Source organism: Hippopotamus amphibius, chromosome 7 (assembly GCF_030028045.1).
Source record: "Hippopotamus amphibius kiboko isolate mHipAmp2 chromosome 7, mHipAmp2.hap2, whole genome shotgun sequence".
Lineage (NCBI taxonomy): Eukaryota > Metazoa > Chordata > Mammalia > Artiodactyla > Hippopotamidae > Hippopotamus > Hippopotamus amphibius.
In genome coordinates this window covers 112,340,398-112,355,540 of record NC_080192.1, presented here as the reverse complement: position 1 = coordinate 112,355,540, position 15,143 = coordinate 112,340,398, and the positions used below count along the sequence as shown (strand labels likewise).

Sequence of the window (15,143 nt, the reverse complement as noted above, 5' to 3'; positions counted from 1 at the left end):
TGAAGCATAATGGGGAGGAGGGAGCACAGTGGAGGGAGCCCAAAAGGAAGAAATTCTTCCCTACTCATACCCCTACTCCACCCCCTACATATCTGGGGCAACTACAGCTGCTTCAACCTGTCCTCCTGCCCTGTTTACCGGGTGGTTCATCTCTTTTTCACAAGAGAAACCTTCCTCTGCCCCTTGCAGGGTGGTCATCTGCTTGCTAGCCCAGAAAGTCCTCTTCCATCCCACCCTACCCTACCCTACGCTATTTTTTTGTCTGTCTTCCCAAACTTACCCCCTACTTTTAGAGAGTTGGAGAGGGAGGTGAAGCGGACGGAAGGGCACCATTGCACCCAGAGTGCCAGCCTCTTCTGCAGGAGGTGGTGGCTACTGTCTAGGTTTACCAGGACTGGGCAGGCAAAAGGAGTTGAAACCAAAATTAAGTCTACACTTGCTCCAGCCTTTTGGGAGAGCCACTCTTCCAAACTCCTGCAGCTTGACCAAGGCAGTGGGCTCTCTTTGGAACTGAGCAGTAGGGGGTAAGAACTTCCCAATATCTCACAAAGAAAATTAGTCTAACAAACCAAATAATTCCGTTTGCTTTGGAGTGTTCCTTTGTGGATTTATTTGATATAAAAGGAATTGGGGTGGAAGTGAAGGCAGGAGGATGTGCAGCTGAGCTAAGGTTCTTTTTAACAACTAAATTTGGCATAAAAGGAGAGAAAGGGGCAAGATAAGGGCCCTCTGGCTTCTTGAACCCTGGTTGGAGCTGAACATTCCTATTAGGAATCTCCCAGCTTTGAGTGAGGGCATCTATGCTCTCCACCCTATCCTTCTTCGGAACACAATCTCCTAAACCAATAATAATAACAAATAAACAATCCAGGTCAGAATGAATCTTTCCTGTATTGCTCTCTTCTGGATGTCTCCAGCCCAGCTTAGATGAAGGCGAAAGGGTCGGCTTTGGGGTGGATGCGGTGCTCTTTCTAGTCTTCAGAACTTGACCTGAAACCTTTCACCCAGTCGGCTCAACAAAGTTTCTCCCTCGGGAGCCAACGTCCCTCTAGCAGGACGCCCTTCGCCTTGAGTCCCACATCCTCTTTCTGGCCACTCTCCCTGTATGTGGCTTCCCGCATATCTGCCTGTGGCTGGGGTCACTCCACGCGGGCACTCGGGTTTTGTCTGCATCTGGACAACTGGATGTGTACCCGTGCATTCAAATATTTCTGTCTGTGGACACTTCTTTTTTCCTCAAATCCTGCTGTTAGTATTCCTCTAATTCTCCCGTGTGTATTCAGGTACAATTGCATGGTACGTTCCTTGTACAGTCAGGTGACTCAGCTTAAGCCTGAACTCGGACGTATGCGACCTCCTGAGTCTGCACGGGGAGGAGGAAGCGTGCAAGTGTAAACTCGGGGCTTTAGGTGGGACGCGAGGTTAACAAGGCTTTCCGTCCCCAGGGCCTTCTAGGCCTCTCTTTACACCTTCGTTTCCCCATCTTCTTAACTTTCCAGGAGGAGGGCGATCCTCCGACGATCCTGCGCCTCGCTCCTTCCGGAAGGGTCGAAATAGCCCCTCTGGGATCTTTCTTGGTGGATTTTGGCCGGGCCAGGCCAAATGGGAGGGGTGGGGGAGTCCGCGAGGTCTCCTCGAGGCTCGCGACTGCACCTCTCCACGCAGGCCACCAACTAGCCCACTGCGCCCCGGGATCCCGGGGAGGTTGCAGGACCCAACAGTGGAAGTCAAGCTGCCTCAGGGTGAGTCGATCTACGCGTTTGGGGGCGAAACTCTCCTCCTCAGCCTCCCGGGAGCAGCTGTATTTGTAACTGGGAACTGGCCTGGGCCCGCCCCTACGGCCCCTCCTCCCGCCCGCACCTCGGGGCTCTGAGCTTGGCGGGCTCCCGGACCCTGCGCCCCGGCCACCGCCACGCACCCTGAGGGCTACGCCACCCCCTGGAGCCCTCGGTGAGGCCTAGGGGCCCGGAGCCGAAAGGAAGGGCACCAAGAAATGTAGTCGGGGTCGTGCTGCGGCAGCCTTGCGATGTACCCCTTCTCCAGGAGCCTCCCTGCGGGACCGCGCGTCTTCTGGTCTCCCAAGCCGGCGGGAGCACTGGCCTCCGGCGTGCTGGGATGGGAATGGGGCTGGCTCGCCTGCCACTGGAAGCTGTTCTCGCAGGGATCGTGCGGGGACCGGTGCGTTCCTGGAATCCTGTAGATGTTTTTTCTCGTGAGAGAGAGAGAGAGATGCGTACTCGCGGCTAACTTCAGGTCAGTTTGTTTTTGTAAAAGACGGTTGTCAGCCCGTCGGTCTGTCTCTCCTGCGCATTCGCACAAAGTGAGGCCACCTCTCCCTCACCCTCCAGACAGCCTCCCAGGCCCGGCCAGAGGGCCAAGGCCCGGAGGCCCTGAGGCCTGGAGAGGTGAGGCCCTGGATATGCGCCTCCGGTGTTCTGATCTTAAAGTCCAAGCTGCCCAGGTGACCTCTCAGGGTCAACCTAGAAAACCTACGTGGGAAAGGGGGACTCAGAGAGCTACACCCAGTGCAGAATGAAGTCCCAACTTCGGCGCGCTGGACCTCTACAGACCTGGCGTCTGAGAGCTGACCTAGCGGGGGATCCGGATTGGCGACGGCGGGGGAGGGAGGGCTGGTGGAGTTGTGCTGGTACAAACTGGAGGTGAGGATGGAAAGAGAGGAGAAAAGAAACTAGACTGGGCGGGGATGTGGAGTGGGGATGGAGTTGGGGCAGCTTCTGATAGTGCCGGCTTTTCCTCCTGCTTTGAGGAGGTGCCTCGGGCTCCGCCGTTAAAACCAACCCGCTCCCCCCCACCGGAAAATAAAGCTAATGATGTAGTAATTTCGGAGGGGGTAAGGGGCTGGGCGAGAGGAGGGAGGAAGGATGGGGAACGCGCGCCCCGAGAGCGAAGGCAAACAGCTGTGGAGGCGCTGCCCGCGGCTCAGGCTTCCCAACAGGTTAGCTAGACAGGCATCCACCCGGCATTTCGCAGGAAAAGGTGGGGGGTGGGGGGAGACTGAGCGAGAGGGGGAGAGAGCCTCACAGGAGGACAGAGGGAGGGAGAGAGAGATAGGAGCCAGAGCGCGCGCCGCGTGGTTTAAAAGGAGACACTTCCTAATGAATATTTATCCGCCGCTGCTTCCTGCTCCCGGCTTCCCTTACCTTTCCGCAGGTAAGATCCTCCCTGCGCCCCAGCCCTGGGGGCCCTCCCAGCTCCCCCAGTCAGTCTCGGGGCAAAGTTGGCAGGGCGGAAGGGTTCTTGGCAGCCGGGGAGGGGGAGTAGGAGGGCGACTCCCTCCAGGCTGGGCTTGGGAGCTAGGGATGGAGACCGCGCACTGTCAAGGCCGCGTGCGTGGGCTACCTGTGTGGAGTGGGTGTGAGTGCTGTGTAAGGCTGTGAGTGTGAGAGGGAGAGGATGTGCACCCGCCGGCGCGAGCGCCTGTTTCCCGCGCGTTCTGAGGACGGTTTCCGACTTTTCACTCGGACGCCGCATATTTCTTGCCTTTGCCTTTCTCTGCTTCCCCCTCCTCCCTCCTCTGTCCTCTCCACCTCCCCCACCCTATCCCCAGCCCCGGGCGCTGAGACTCTCTTCTGCGGTCTACTGTACAGCTGGCGCGGGCTCCCCCGGGCCAGATCCCGGTCTCTAATAAAAGAGGGTGTATAGTTGGGTTTCTGTCGCAAACCCCCACACAAAGGCCGCGCGGCCACGGGGTCCCCCGGTCCTCTTACTGTCCGCTACGCTCTTGAGGTGCTGCGGCGCGTTCCCCCACCAACACGCACACCTCGGGGCATCAACGGACCTAAGGGTGATCTGGCCCCGGGGGTACTGGGTGGAGCCGACCTGGGCTGCAGCTGGGAGCCGCAGGACCCCCCAGGGAGAGCGCGCCGCTCACCCCCCTCCCCCACTTCCTCCTCCCGCCTTCGCCCGCGGGAGGAGCACAGGGAATTCGGGGCAGCCAGGGGGGAAACTGGGAGGGGAAAAGGAAGGGGGCCGGGGAGGGGCTGATGATATAACCAGAATTCTTAAATGAACTTACTTGGCCACCTGTTGAGAATCCATTTGGGGTCGGACGACTCCTGATTTGCGCGTGGTGGACACACAAAACCAAACGCCCAAGTTGGAAAAAGAAAATTCTTTCTCTGGCCATGCCGGCGCGGCCCGTCATGCTCTCAGCTCTGCGCTAGGGTCGGGCGGCTGCAGAGTCAAAAGCAACTTTGCCAGGTCCCCAGCCATCCCAATCCCCCCCTCATCCCACGCCTCCTCGGCTCCGAGGCCGGGGTCTGGGAGCCCCCGGACTCGGCGCTCAGGGCCCACCAACGGCAGTTCGGCTTAAGCCGGGACAGGCTTTCTAAGCCCTGCTCAGAAGTCAAGAGCAGCAGCGCCGCCGCATCCGCGCGGCCTTTCAAGGCGCGGTCGCTCCTTATTCTTGTGCCTCGGCCTCTCTGGTCGCCCCCGGACAAAGCCCCCGGAGTCCAGCCGCTCCCTTCCCGCTAAATCCCCTTCGGGGTCAATGCGCTACCAGCACCGGGCCGCGCGCTTCTCCTGCCAGCCGAGTGGCTCTTAAAGAGCGCACCCCCCCCCCCCACACCTCCGCCATGCGCGCTCCCCCGACCCCCGCCTCCCCGCCCCTCTGCTCTGGATCGAGCCCCCCACGCCGACGCCTCAGGTCCCTTCTGCCCCGACCGGTGTCCGCGGACTGCTAGCCCCCTCCTCTCGCCTCCTCCCCTGAGCAGTTGGTGGGCCTGGCCTTGGGGCCACAGAGCTGAGTTCTACACTCCGCCTCAGGACCCCTTTCTCTCCAACAGCGTCCACGCCTCTCTTCCTCGCTCCTACCTTTACCCTTTGCATGGATCAAGGTCCCGGGCACTCCTTGCCCAGGGCAGAGATGACTCCTAAAATCGTCAGTTTGGACTTGAACTAGGAGGTCGTAGGATGGAAAAGGGGCGGGGCATGCCAGTTGAGCTGGGGGAGAGAAAGAGGAGCAGACGGGATGGACTCAGAAGGCTCTGCCACCCCAGGGCCTACCTGGCCTCTTGACAGAGGATGAGGGCTGGATGGTGCCACTCATTCCTAGAGGTGGCCACCCTGGAATGGGGTCTAGAGGTTACCAACCTAGCTAGCCTATGTGTGTCTGAGGGATCATGGATATGGGGGGGGGGGGGGCACCTCCAGAAGGCCAAGAGTGTGTATCTGAGAGCAACCTGCTTCCCAAGCTCTAGGTATTAATCCCCCCAAAAGTAACCTGTAAAAGCCCAAGAGCTGGGTGAGCAAGGCGGGACCTTGAGTGACAACTGTCCAGGGAAAAGGGCATCAGAGGAGGCAAGGGAGCAGAGAAGAGAAGTCTACTCTTGCAGAGGACTGAAGCACAACTGCTAGCAAGGTTCCTGACATTTGCTGGTCAACAATGTCACCTGCCCCACCAAGAAAAGGGGAAGTAGATGCTGCTTTGGTCCCCTTCCTTCCAGAGCCCTCTCTTTCTCTCCTTCAGGTCTATTTTAGTCTCAGTCTCACCCTAGCAGCCAGTTGGCCCCTTGCCTAGAGCACTTTCTTCAGGCCTGAAGAAAGGATGTGTGATCAAAGAGAAACCAGAGAGGGCATGACTGGGAGTATGGGCATGGACAGGGTGGGCTGTGGTACCTTGCCTTCCCTAGTGCCAAGCATCACAACATTTGACTGTGTTTGAGGTCTCTGGATGGTGGGAGCAACAGTGGTGTGCCCACTCCTTCTTAAATCCAAGCCCTAACACACCAGTTCTGGCTGTCGTACGGGGATCTCTGCAAAGAAGTAGGGGGCCTCCTGGGTAGTGGAAACCAAAGGAACTTGGAGCAGGAAGGAGATGGAAACCTGACCCTCCCCTGGGCATCTACCCTTTGCCACCCCAACATTAGCCCAGATGCAGTTCTTTAAGGAACTGGGTGAGTAATTGATTTGAAATTGGCCCTCTTGGGAAACGTTGGCAGTGCACTCCCTGGGCTATAACCTCAGGCCACAAACCATCCCCTAGCCGGTATGGCTCACATCCCCCAAGTCTCCTACCTCTTCTCTTGGGGCTGGGTCACCACAGCCAGCTAGGCCTGGTTTGTGCCCACTCTCCTAAGCCTGGCAGTAGGAGGTGCGGTGGCCCAAGACGGAGCCAAACTTCTCTTGTTTGAGGATGTGGGGGGCGGCGGAGCCTTCGGCGGGCGGCGGGGCTCATTAGGCAGAGCGGGGTGCCGAGAGGTGCGCGCGGCGGGCCCGGAGGCCGCCTTTGAGCGGTCGGGGCGGCTTCATTAAGCGGCGCTAACAAGGCATACAAATGCCGGGCCCAGCAGCTTTCTTGCAATGCCGGGGCCTTAGCAGGGCGCCAGGCTAATGAGGGTCACTCAAAGAGGCTGATCAAATATTCAAATTTCCCCGCACGCCGGGAACTTTTATGTACGGAGAAAGTTGAGGCAACTGAGCTGTGTTTACTGTCCGGGTCGACAATTGCTCAGAGCGCGGGTCCCCGGAGGCTAAGGGGAGGGGGCGGGGGGAGGGAGGACGGGGGCGCGGGAAGGGAGCAGTTGTTGTTGTTGTTGTTGTTTTTCATTCAAAGGAAAGTAATCGGGGTCCTTGAAGGGCTTCGCGGCCTCCCCGCCTGCGTGCTGCGCTCCCCTGCGCCCTCCTCGGCCGCCCGCGCCAAGCGCCTCAGTTTGCAGCTTGCGGGGAGGCCCAGGCCGCAGGCCACCCGGCCAGCTCCCGCCTCCCGATGTCTTGGGGGCCGGAAGGGCGTTGCCCCCCAGGACAAACCGGCCTGTGGAGCTGAGCAAGGCCGAGTGGGTGCAGCTGCCGCAGCCCTCGGGTCTTCCTCTCGGAGGCTTCCAGACCCCTTGGCTTTGAGGGTTACGGAAACTAGAAGAGAGTGGGACTCTCTTAGGCACCTCTACTGGTGGACTTGAGACTGCCTCGATTGGGGCTATTTGTAAATAAATGCCCAGTAGGTCCTGGTAAGAGAAGGACATCTTCCAGGCCAAACCCCCTTTCTCCCGCTATCACCTGTACTGCTGTCCTTCCCATCGCCTGGGCCAAGATTAAAGCAGGGACGACGGTGACAATTTTGTGACCTCGGCCTGTACGGGTGCCGGATCCCGCAGTGTGAGCGGCCAGAGGACGGTGGAAATCTAGAGGCCCCGTGGGGTGATTTATTCATCCGTTTCTCCCTTCTCTCAGAGACCCGGAGTACAGGAGCCCCCTTGCGCGCCGCCTCCTCCAGGCGTCCCCCAGGCCCACCTCCCGGCCCTCGCGCTGCCAACGCTTCGGGTCCCCAGAGCAGCGGGGCAGGTGGCCTGGGCCCCCAAACCCGAGGTCCTTCTGCTCCTAACACCCCTCCCCAACGCCCAGCGTCTGGGAATTTGGGAGGGGGGGCTTTGGTGCTCCACATCCCCCCCAACCTCCCGTTAGTACCCTTAGACCGACATCCTGCGGAGCCTGCGCTCCCAGCTCGGCCGGCAGCCAGGCCAGCCATCCGTGCCGCGGACTGGCCGCCCCGCCTCCCTCCCCTGGACTCTCAACTTACGGGCTCCGGGCGGCGGGCGTGGTGCTTCGGGCCGGAGCGGAGAGGCGCTGGCAGCCGCGGGGCCGCGGGGTGGGCTCGGTGGGCGGCGCGGAGCTCGGCTCTGAGGGGAGGCTCTGACAGCCCGGGGCTGCGCGCCCGCCCCGCCGCTCCCGGCCCTGGCCGGGCGCACAAAGCTGCGCGCCCGGCTGCCGCCCTCCGCCCGGCATTGCACCCCCAAGCCGCTGGAGGGGTGCGGCGGGTCGGCAGGCTCCCCAGCTGAGGCTGGGGGCAGGGGTGCCGCCGAGCTGAGCCTCAGCCCCACTTGCTTCAATTCTCCTCGAGTGGCGACGGTTTTCGATTTCAGCGCTTTCGACTGAGCCCGCGCGGCACCTGCCCAGCCTCCCTCCGGGGCTGGCCCGGCAGCGGCGGGGCCCGGCCGGGTCGCCCCAACCCGGAGGCGGGGGTTGCGGGGACTGGGAGGGGACTGGCTGGGTTCACCCGCCCGCCCGGCGCCTTGGGTCCTCGGCTCCAGGGGATGCAGTTTCGGGGTCACGAGCTGTTTTCAAAAAGTTGAACACAACATTCGGAAACCCACCCGTAGGAATTCTCCCCCCACACGCGGCACAATACCCACTCCCCTCCCCCTTTTCATTCCGTCCTCCCCCGCTTCCTTCTCCTGCCCCTTCCCCCTCCCACCCCTCAGCCTATAATCCTTCCCCTACCAGAGAAAGGGATCGGGAAGAAAAGATGAAGTGTCTGTTTTTGTGTCCCAACCTTAGGGCTCTTTCTGGGCCCGCAGTGAACGACCGCCTAGAGCTTCGCAGCTGATCAGAAAAAGACTCACGGCCCGGAGGAAGATACACGGTGGGGAGAGATACATGGAGCCCCATGAAGTGGGGCTTGGCGGGTGTTCCCTCTGGGCGAATATTTTCCTGCTCAGGCAGCGGGTTTAGGACCAGCGACCCTGGCTACCTGGGGCTGAGTGGCCAGTGTCGGGCCCCCTCTCCCAGCCCACAGCCTCCCTGCTGCAGTGGAGCCTCTAAAGCAGCTTGCATTTCTCACCCCAGAGGCCTGGTGCGGGGGAGTCAAGGCCTAACAAGGGCCAGAACTAGGGGTTTAGGGATTGGAACACTTACAGCCCCAGTCGCGTTAGGTTTCCTATTTAAATTCTCTCACAGTCCCTCTTTCTTGCCTCCCTCTTTGAGATCTCCAAAATGGTGTGGACTCAGCGCCTCACCCCCAGATCTGCATCGGAATGTAGAAAAGATCTTTTTTTAAAAAAAGTTTTGAATTCCTCAATGATTTTTCTTCTGGAAAGGCAGCTTAGGATAATTATTTCAGCTTTATTGAGGGCAGATTAGTTGAAGTCTGGACGCTGCGTTTCAATACACGTTGTACACGGGCCGACAATGTGGGCATTGTTGGCTACTGTGTGTGAACTCATTCAAAATATACACTTTTTAACACCAAACCGAGTCCTGTCTAAATATACACAGTGCTCAGGGGAAAGACGTCTCTGACCCCGACAAATCTGCGTAAATCACACTTCCATAGTTACAGAAGCCTCACAAAGGGAGGCCGGGCTCAAGATGCTGATTACACATTCTTAAAAGCAACATACCTTAGAATAAATACCCATGCCTGGCCTGGAGGCTGCAGTGGCTAGAGGAGGGAGGGCTCTCCCCAAGCTATGGGCCTTTTAGGGTTTGTTTTAGGCTTGTGATATTACTTTCCTTAAAGGAATTAGACAGTTTTATAATTTTTTTTCTTTACGATATGAGCAAACAGTCAATTTTCAGGCCTATCCATTTCTTTGGGGGCAGCCTCCAAAGTTTGAGTGCCCTTCTGGGGCTCCTAGGCAGAGCCAGAATCCCTTGGGGGTTGTGGGGGCAGCTGGCATATTGGGAGGGGGCAGAGGGCTTCCAGGCATCTCAACCCAAACCTCCTCCACAGCTCCTAGGGAGACAGCTGAAATCTAGGGGGAAACAAAGAGGTGGGTTGCTTTTTAAGATGGAAAGTGTACTGTTATTTCTAATGCTATTTTAAAATATAAAGCAATAGGGGAAATCGAGCCTTCTTGACTGGGAGCAGAGTTAAAGAGAAGCCAGATCCAAGGCAGAGGAAGTTAGGGTAAATGTAGCCCAGGACTGCGGACTAGGGAGACGAGAGCGGCTTCCAGCGCCCTGGGTCCTGGGCTCCAGCTCCCAGGCGCTAGATGCCCCCCAAAATCCGAGATCCTGGGGCGCAGCAGCCCGCCGGGCCAGGGTCGGCGCGCGGTGGGCCCCATGATCTCATCTCTCCTTTCTTCCTCGCCACTATTAGTGCTCACATAGGCAGAAAGAGGCGGCCCGACGTGCACACCATGTGCAAGCCGTACTGGCTCCGCCGGCCCTCGGCCTCTCCTTGGGGGCTGGCCCTTGGCCTTCATGCAGCGTGGGGAGCCTCTCACCTCCCAACAAAATCCCCCCTTTAATTGCTCATCCCATTCAACAACTATGCCCACGGCTTTTAAATTTTCTGGATCAACTTCTTTGGGGAAGAGGGAAAAAGAGGGAGCTCAGAGACAGAAAAGGAGAGAGAGGAAGAGAAGAGGGGGAAGTGGTGAGATTGAGTTGCAAAGATTAAAAAAAATTCTCTTTCTCCCCCTTCTCCCTCTTTCCCTCCTCTCCCCCTCCCCCCGACTCTGGCTAAGTGGTAAAACCGTCCTTACGTTCTCGGTATTGATTGGCAGGGCTGACAGTGATTGGCAGTGGTTGCCGTGGCAACGCCACAACGACACGCCGCAGACCAATAGAAAAGCGAAACAAAATGTTTCAATGCTGCACTCACTGTGGATTTAGGGGAGATATTATGAGGCTGTTGTCATTAGGGCGATTGCTGGGGAATCGCTGAATCTTGACTCGGCGGTGGTTGGCTCTCGCTCGCTCGCTCGCTCTCCCTCTCCCTCTCTGTCTCGGGTTCTCTCTCTGCGCGCGCGCACCGGGCCGCTCTCCTTCCTCCCTCTCTATGTGGCTGCGCGGGTGTGTGTGTGTGTGGATGTGTGTGGGGTGTGGGTGTCCCTTACGCCCTTCCTCCTCCTCCCCCTCCTCCTCCTGCTCCCCCCTCCTTTCCTTCTCCTCCTCCCCCCTCTCCTCTCCCTCCTCCTGGTCCTCATCGCCCCTCTCCTCCTCTTCCTCCCCTCTCTCTTCCTCTCCCTGAATTTTCTCCTCTCCTCTCAGGTCAGTCCATGGTATTCCGCTCCCCCCTAGACCTCTATTCCTCCCACTTCTTGTTGCCAAACTTCGCCGATTCTCACCACCGCTCGCTACTTCTGGCGAGTAGCGGCGGCGGGAACGGTGCGGGAGGCGGCGGCGGCGCGGGAGGCGGCGGCGGCGGCGGGAACTGTGCGGGAGGCGGCGGTGCTGGCGGAGCAGGCGGCGGCGGCAGCGGCGGCGGCTCCAGGGCCCCCCCGGAAGAGTTGTCCATGTTCCAGCTGCCCACCCTCAACTTCTCGCCGGAGCAGGTGGCCAGCGTCTGCGAGACGCTGGAGGAGACGGGCGACATCGAGCGGCTGGGCCGCTTCCTCTGGTCGCTGCCCGTGGCCCCCGGGGCGTGCGAGGCCATCAACAAGCACGAGTCGATCCTGCGCGCGCGCGCCGTGGTCGCCTTCCACACGGGCAACTTCCGCGACCTCTACCACATCCTGGAGAACCACAAGTTCACCAAGGAGTCTCACGGCAAGCTGCAGGCCATGTGGCTCGAGGCGCACTACCAGGAGGCCGAGAAGCTGCGCGGCCGCCCGCTCGGCCCGGTGGACAAGTACCGCGTGCGCAAGAAGTTCCCGCTGCCGCGCACCATCTGGGACGGCGAGCAGAAGACGCATTGCTTCAAGGAGCGGACTCGGAGCCTGCTGCGGGAGTGGTACCTGCAGGACCCCTACCCCAACCCCAGCAAGAAACGCGAACTGGCGCAGGCCACCGGCCTCACCCCCACACAAGTAGGCAACTGGTTTAAGAACCGGAGACAGCGCGACCGCGCCGCCGCGGCCAAGAACAGGTCAGTGGCGGGGCCCGAGGCCTGGCTACCGTCTCCGGGGCCAGGGAGGGGGAGAGGGGTTGAAGAGAGCGTGAGCGGACAGGAGGCAGGAGGCGAGCGGCTGCCGAGCGCTCGAGCAGCCAAGACCTCCTGGTCAGTTGGAGAAAGTTTCCGCTTGCCCAGGAGCGCGGAAGAGGGGCGGACGTGGGTGTATTGATTGCTTTGCCCTAAAGGGGCTCTAGTCAGGGTGGAGAGTGTGTGTGAGGTCCTGAGTGCCCAAAACCTCTGGGCCGGGCCCCTGGGAGCCTTAGCCCTGCGCTGCACCCGCGCCAGCCTCCTCAGCCCGGGATCCAGCTCCCGGCTTCTCCGGAGCCTACAGATAGGGAAGGAAGGAAAGCGCTCCTTGCCACCTGGTTCTTATTTCCACGCATTGCAAAAACCCAGGGAGGAATCCACGAACGTCTGGGAGAAGAAACCGAACCTGGGATCCTGCCACAAAGGGGAAAGGCCGGTGGCCCCCGTGCAGCAGGCCTGTTGCAAAGCATTGCAAGTTGCCTGACCAGGAGCAGGAGAGCCAAGCTGGGAGTAGAGAGGGAGTGTGTGTGTGTGTTTGTGTGTGTGTGTGTGTGTGTGTGTGTGTGTGTACTAGCCCTCCTGCCCCAGCCAAGGAGCATACCCTTGGCTCACCAAATTGGGAAAATAGGCAGGAGCAGAAGCTGCCTTGCTGCCAGGCAAGTTGGCCACAAAGTCACAAAGTTGTACTGGGCTTGACCTGTCAGCAGAGCTGGGCCTGGGCGAAGCAGGGAATAAAATAAGAAGAGGAGAAAAGAGGAGAGGAGTGCGGAGAAAAAGGGGAGAGGAGGAAGTTGGGTGAAAGCCCTGATGGAAAGCCTGTGTCCCAACGCTGCCCGGGTAGGCACTGGGTCTGATGCACTGCAGGGAGCAGGGCCGCAGTTGCTGACAGCTGCCCGGGCCGGGGGCTGGGTGTGAGTGCCCGGAGGGAGGGAGTGTGTTCCATTTTAGGTGGCCCACGCCTGAGCCTTTGGCCCTCTCACCCTTGCCTGTGGAGCCAACCTTTCGCCCGATGGGGGCAGCGCCCAGGGCCCGGGGGAGGCCTCCTTGTGGGGAGAACTCAGAGACACTAGGTTCCTGTAGCTGCTGCCTGGCCCGGAGAAGGGGCAGCGGGAAACGGCTCTGCACTCCCCTCCTGCCTTCTCAGCCTCCCCCTTTCTCTCCCTCTCTTCTTCCGGCACTTTTTTTGCTCCCAGCTTCCCCCATGTTCTCTTCCCCCGATCCTGCGCTCTGCTCAGAGATCCTGAGAGCAAAGCCAGCCGGTCTTACTCGGGAGAGGCGGCGGGCCTGCAACCCCGCAGCTCTGGATTTGTGTTTGGGGGAGCTGAGGCAAGAGGCATTGAGGGGACCCGTCCACTCCAGAGGCAGCCGGCTGAGTCTGAGGAGTCCCAGGGGCTGGGGAAGAAGAAACACCCAGCCTCTCTGGGAGTAATGCTCCTTCGGGGCTCGGCGTCCTTCGCAGAGTGCGCCCGGGCCTCCACAGGCGGCCGGCCTCGGGTTCTACCCCCACCCCCACCCCCAGGCCCACCCCGATTTGTGAAGCCTTGGGAAGCTCCAGAGAACCCCGGGGAGGGCAAGACGGGAGCCCAGACCTCGCTGGGGAGGCGCCGCAGCGCTCAGGGAGCCGCCAGGTGCCTGGAGGAGGGGTATGCGCGCAGAGAGCGGAGCCGGGGGCGGTGGCGAAGGGCGCGGGATTCGGGAGGCGGAGGAGCACGAGCTATGGCAGGCCCAGCTCCCGGCGGCGCGGGCTCAGGCAGGCGGCTTGGCGGAGCCGGGTGTTGGGGCTGCCGTGTCAGGGCGGGCGCCGCTCTCTGTCTCCCGCAGGCTCCAGCACCAGGCCATCGGACCGAGCGGCATGCGCTCGCTGGCCGAGCCCGGATGCCCCACGCACGGCTCTGCAGAGTCGCCGTCCACCGCGGCCAGTCCCACCACCAGCGTGTCCAGCCTGACGGAGCGCGCGGATACCGGCACCTCCATCCTCTCGGTAACCTCCAGCGACTCGGAATGTGATGTATGATACCCAAGGCCGCCCTCCTCTCCCTCCTCCCCCTCCTCCTTCCCCTCCTCCTTCCCCTCCTCCACCTCGACTTCCTCCTCTTCCTCCTCCATCCCCAGAACAAACCGAAATCAGGATACACAATCATACACACACCCAAGTACACACACTTCCACTCCAGCCAAAAATATATAAAAACCAAGAAAAATAAAAAACGCAAACCATCAACTCCCAACCATCTACCATCACGGCCACCCCAAAGGACCGCGACGCCAACAGACAGTCACAAACGCTGATGCTGCGGGCAGAAAACATAAAAGAGGTGACAATTGTATACTTTCTAGGACAAGCACGGCTTCTCCTTTCGGTTCCCACGGACCTGGCACCCCACCTGCATGACGATTTATTTGTATCTGGGAAAATACTCTTTCTAGTTTAAAACGATTTAAAAAGAGTCGACTATACAAAAACCGACCGCCACCACGACGACGAGACGACAAAAGCAAAACAGACAAAAAGAAAAAAACAAAAAAACAAAAAAAAGCACCCTCCATCTCCGTTCGGAATTTGTTTAAAAAAAAAAAAAAGAACTCCTCGAGAGGGAAATAGCAAATGTTTCTCGCCTTTTGTTGCGCTCTCTCTTTTTTCCTCTCTTGCTCCCTTTCTTTCTCTCTGTTTTTAAGTCCAAGTATTGGTCAAACAAGATGCAATCTTCTGTTTTTTGTTCAGCAGACAATCATTTTCTTGTTAAGCACCTTTTTCTCTCCACTCTGTCACTGCCTATGTGGGTACTGGTTATAAATGTGGAAAAAGAATAGTTATGACTGTAACAGATTTTTATTTTTATTTCAAAATTTTATATGAATTATGTATATCTTAATGATCGGTCATTTTCCCAGTTTGTAATATATGTGTAGAAATTGCCTGTATATGATATTGCTTTTTCTCCTCTCCCTTTCTCTTTCTCTCTCTCCCACCCTCTTCCTACCTCCCTGCTCACCTGTCTCTTTCCTTTTTGGGGTTCCCCTCCCACTCGGTATTCCTGGCGTCGACTTGGCAGTCAAGGCGTGGCGTGGCGGGCTGGGTAGGAAGAGGGACCCCGTCGCTAGCAGAAGCGGAGAGTGAGACCGTAGTATTCTTATGCAAAAGCTATTTCAAGTATTTCTTAGCTGCTTTGGAGATATCTCTCACTCCCCGTAGGGCGCTTCTACTGTTATCTTAACTGCGTGTTTATCTATATGTAAAAACTTTCTAAAGCAAATACAGTATTCTCCATTTTCTTATTACTCGCGGAGACTGGTGTTTTCGTGCGCCCCTGTGCCGGCAGCCCCGGGTGCAGCGGCCCGGCCTTCCCTTCCGCTCCAGCTACGCCGCTGGAGCTGGGGCAGAACTTCAAGGCTGGTCAGAGCCTTTTCCTGGGGATGGAGGTGGAAAGCTGGGAACAGGCCCTTCGGAAAAGAACCAAAGCCAAATCCTGAGCGAAGAGGCGGAGGGGGCGCGGGGAGAAGGGACTTACGGCCGGTTTCTTCAGCCCTAGATGCCCAGGAA

The 15,143-nt window shown here is 58.9% G+C and overlaps 1 protein-coding gene across 1 annotated transcript; it reads left to right on the top strand.

Annotated features, from left to right (window-relative positions):
- Positions 1–10,731: 10,731 nt before the first annotated feature.
- Positions 10,732–14,879, top strand: SIX3 (SIX homeobox 3). The gene is made up of 2 exons (XM_057742691.1): positions 10,732–11,548; positions 13,424–14,879. The coding sequence occupies exons 1-2, from the start codon at positions 10,740–10,742 to the stop codon at positions 13,614–13,616; spliced, it is 1,002 nt and encodes a 333-aa protein (XP_057598674.1). The 5' UTR covers positions 10,732–10,739; the 3' UTR covers positions 13,617–14,879.
- The last annotated feature ends 264 nt before the right edge of the window (positions 14,880–15,143 follow it).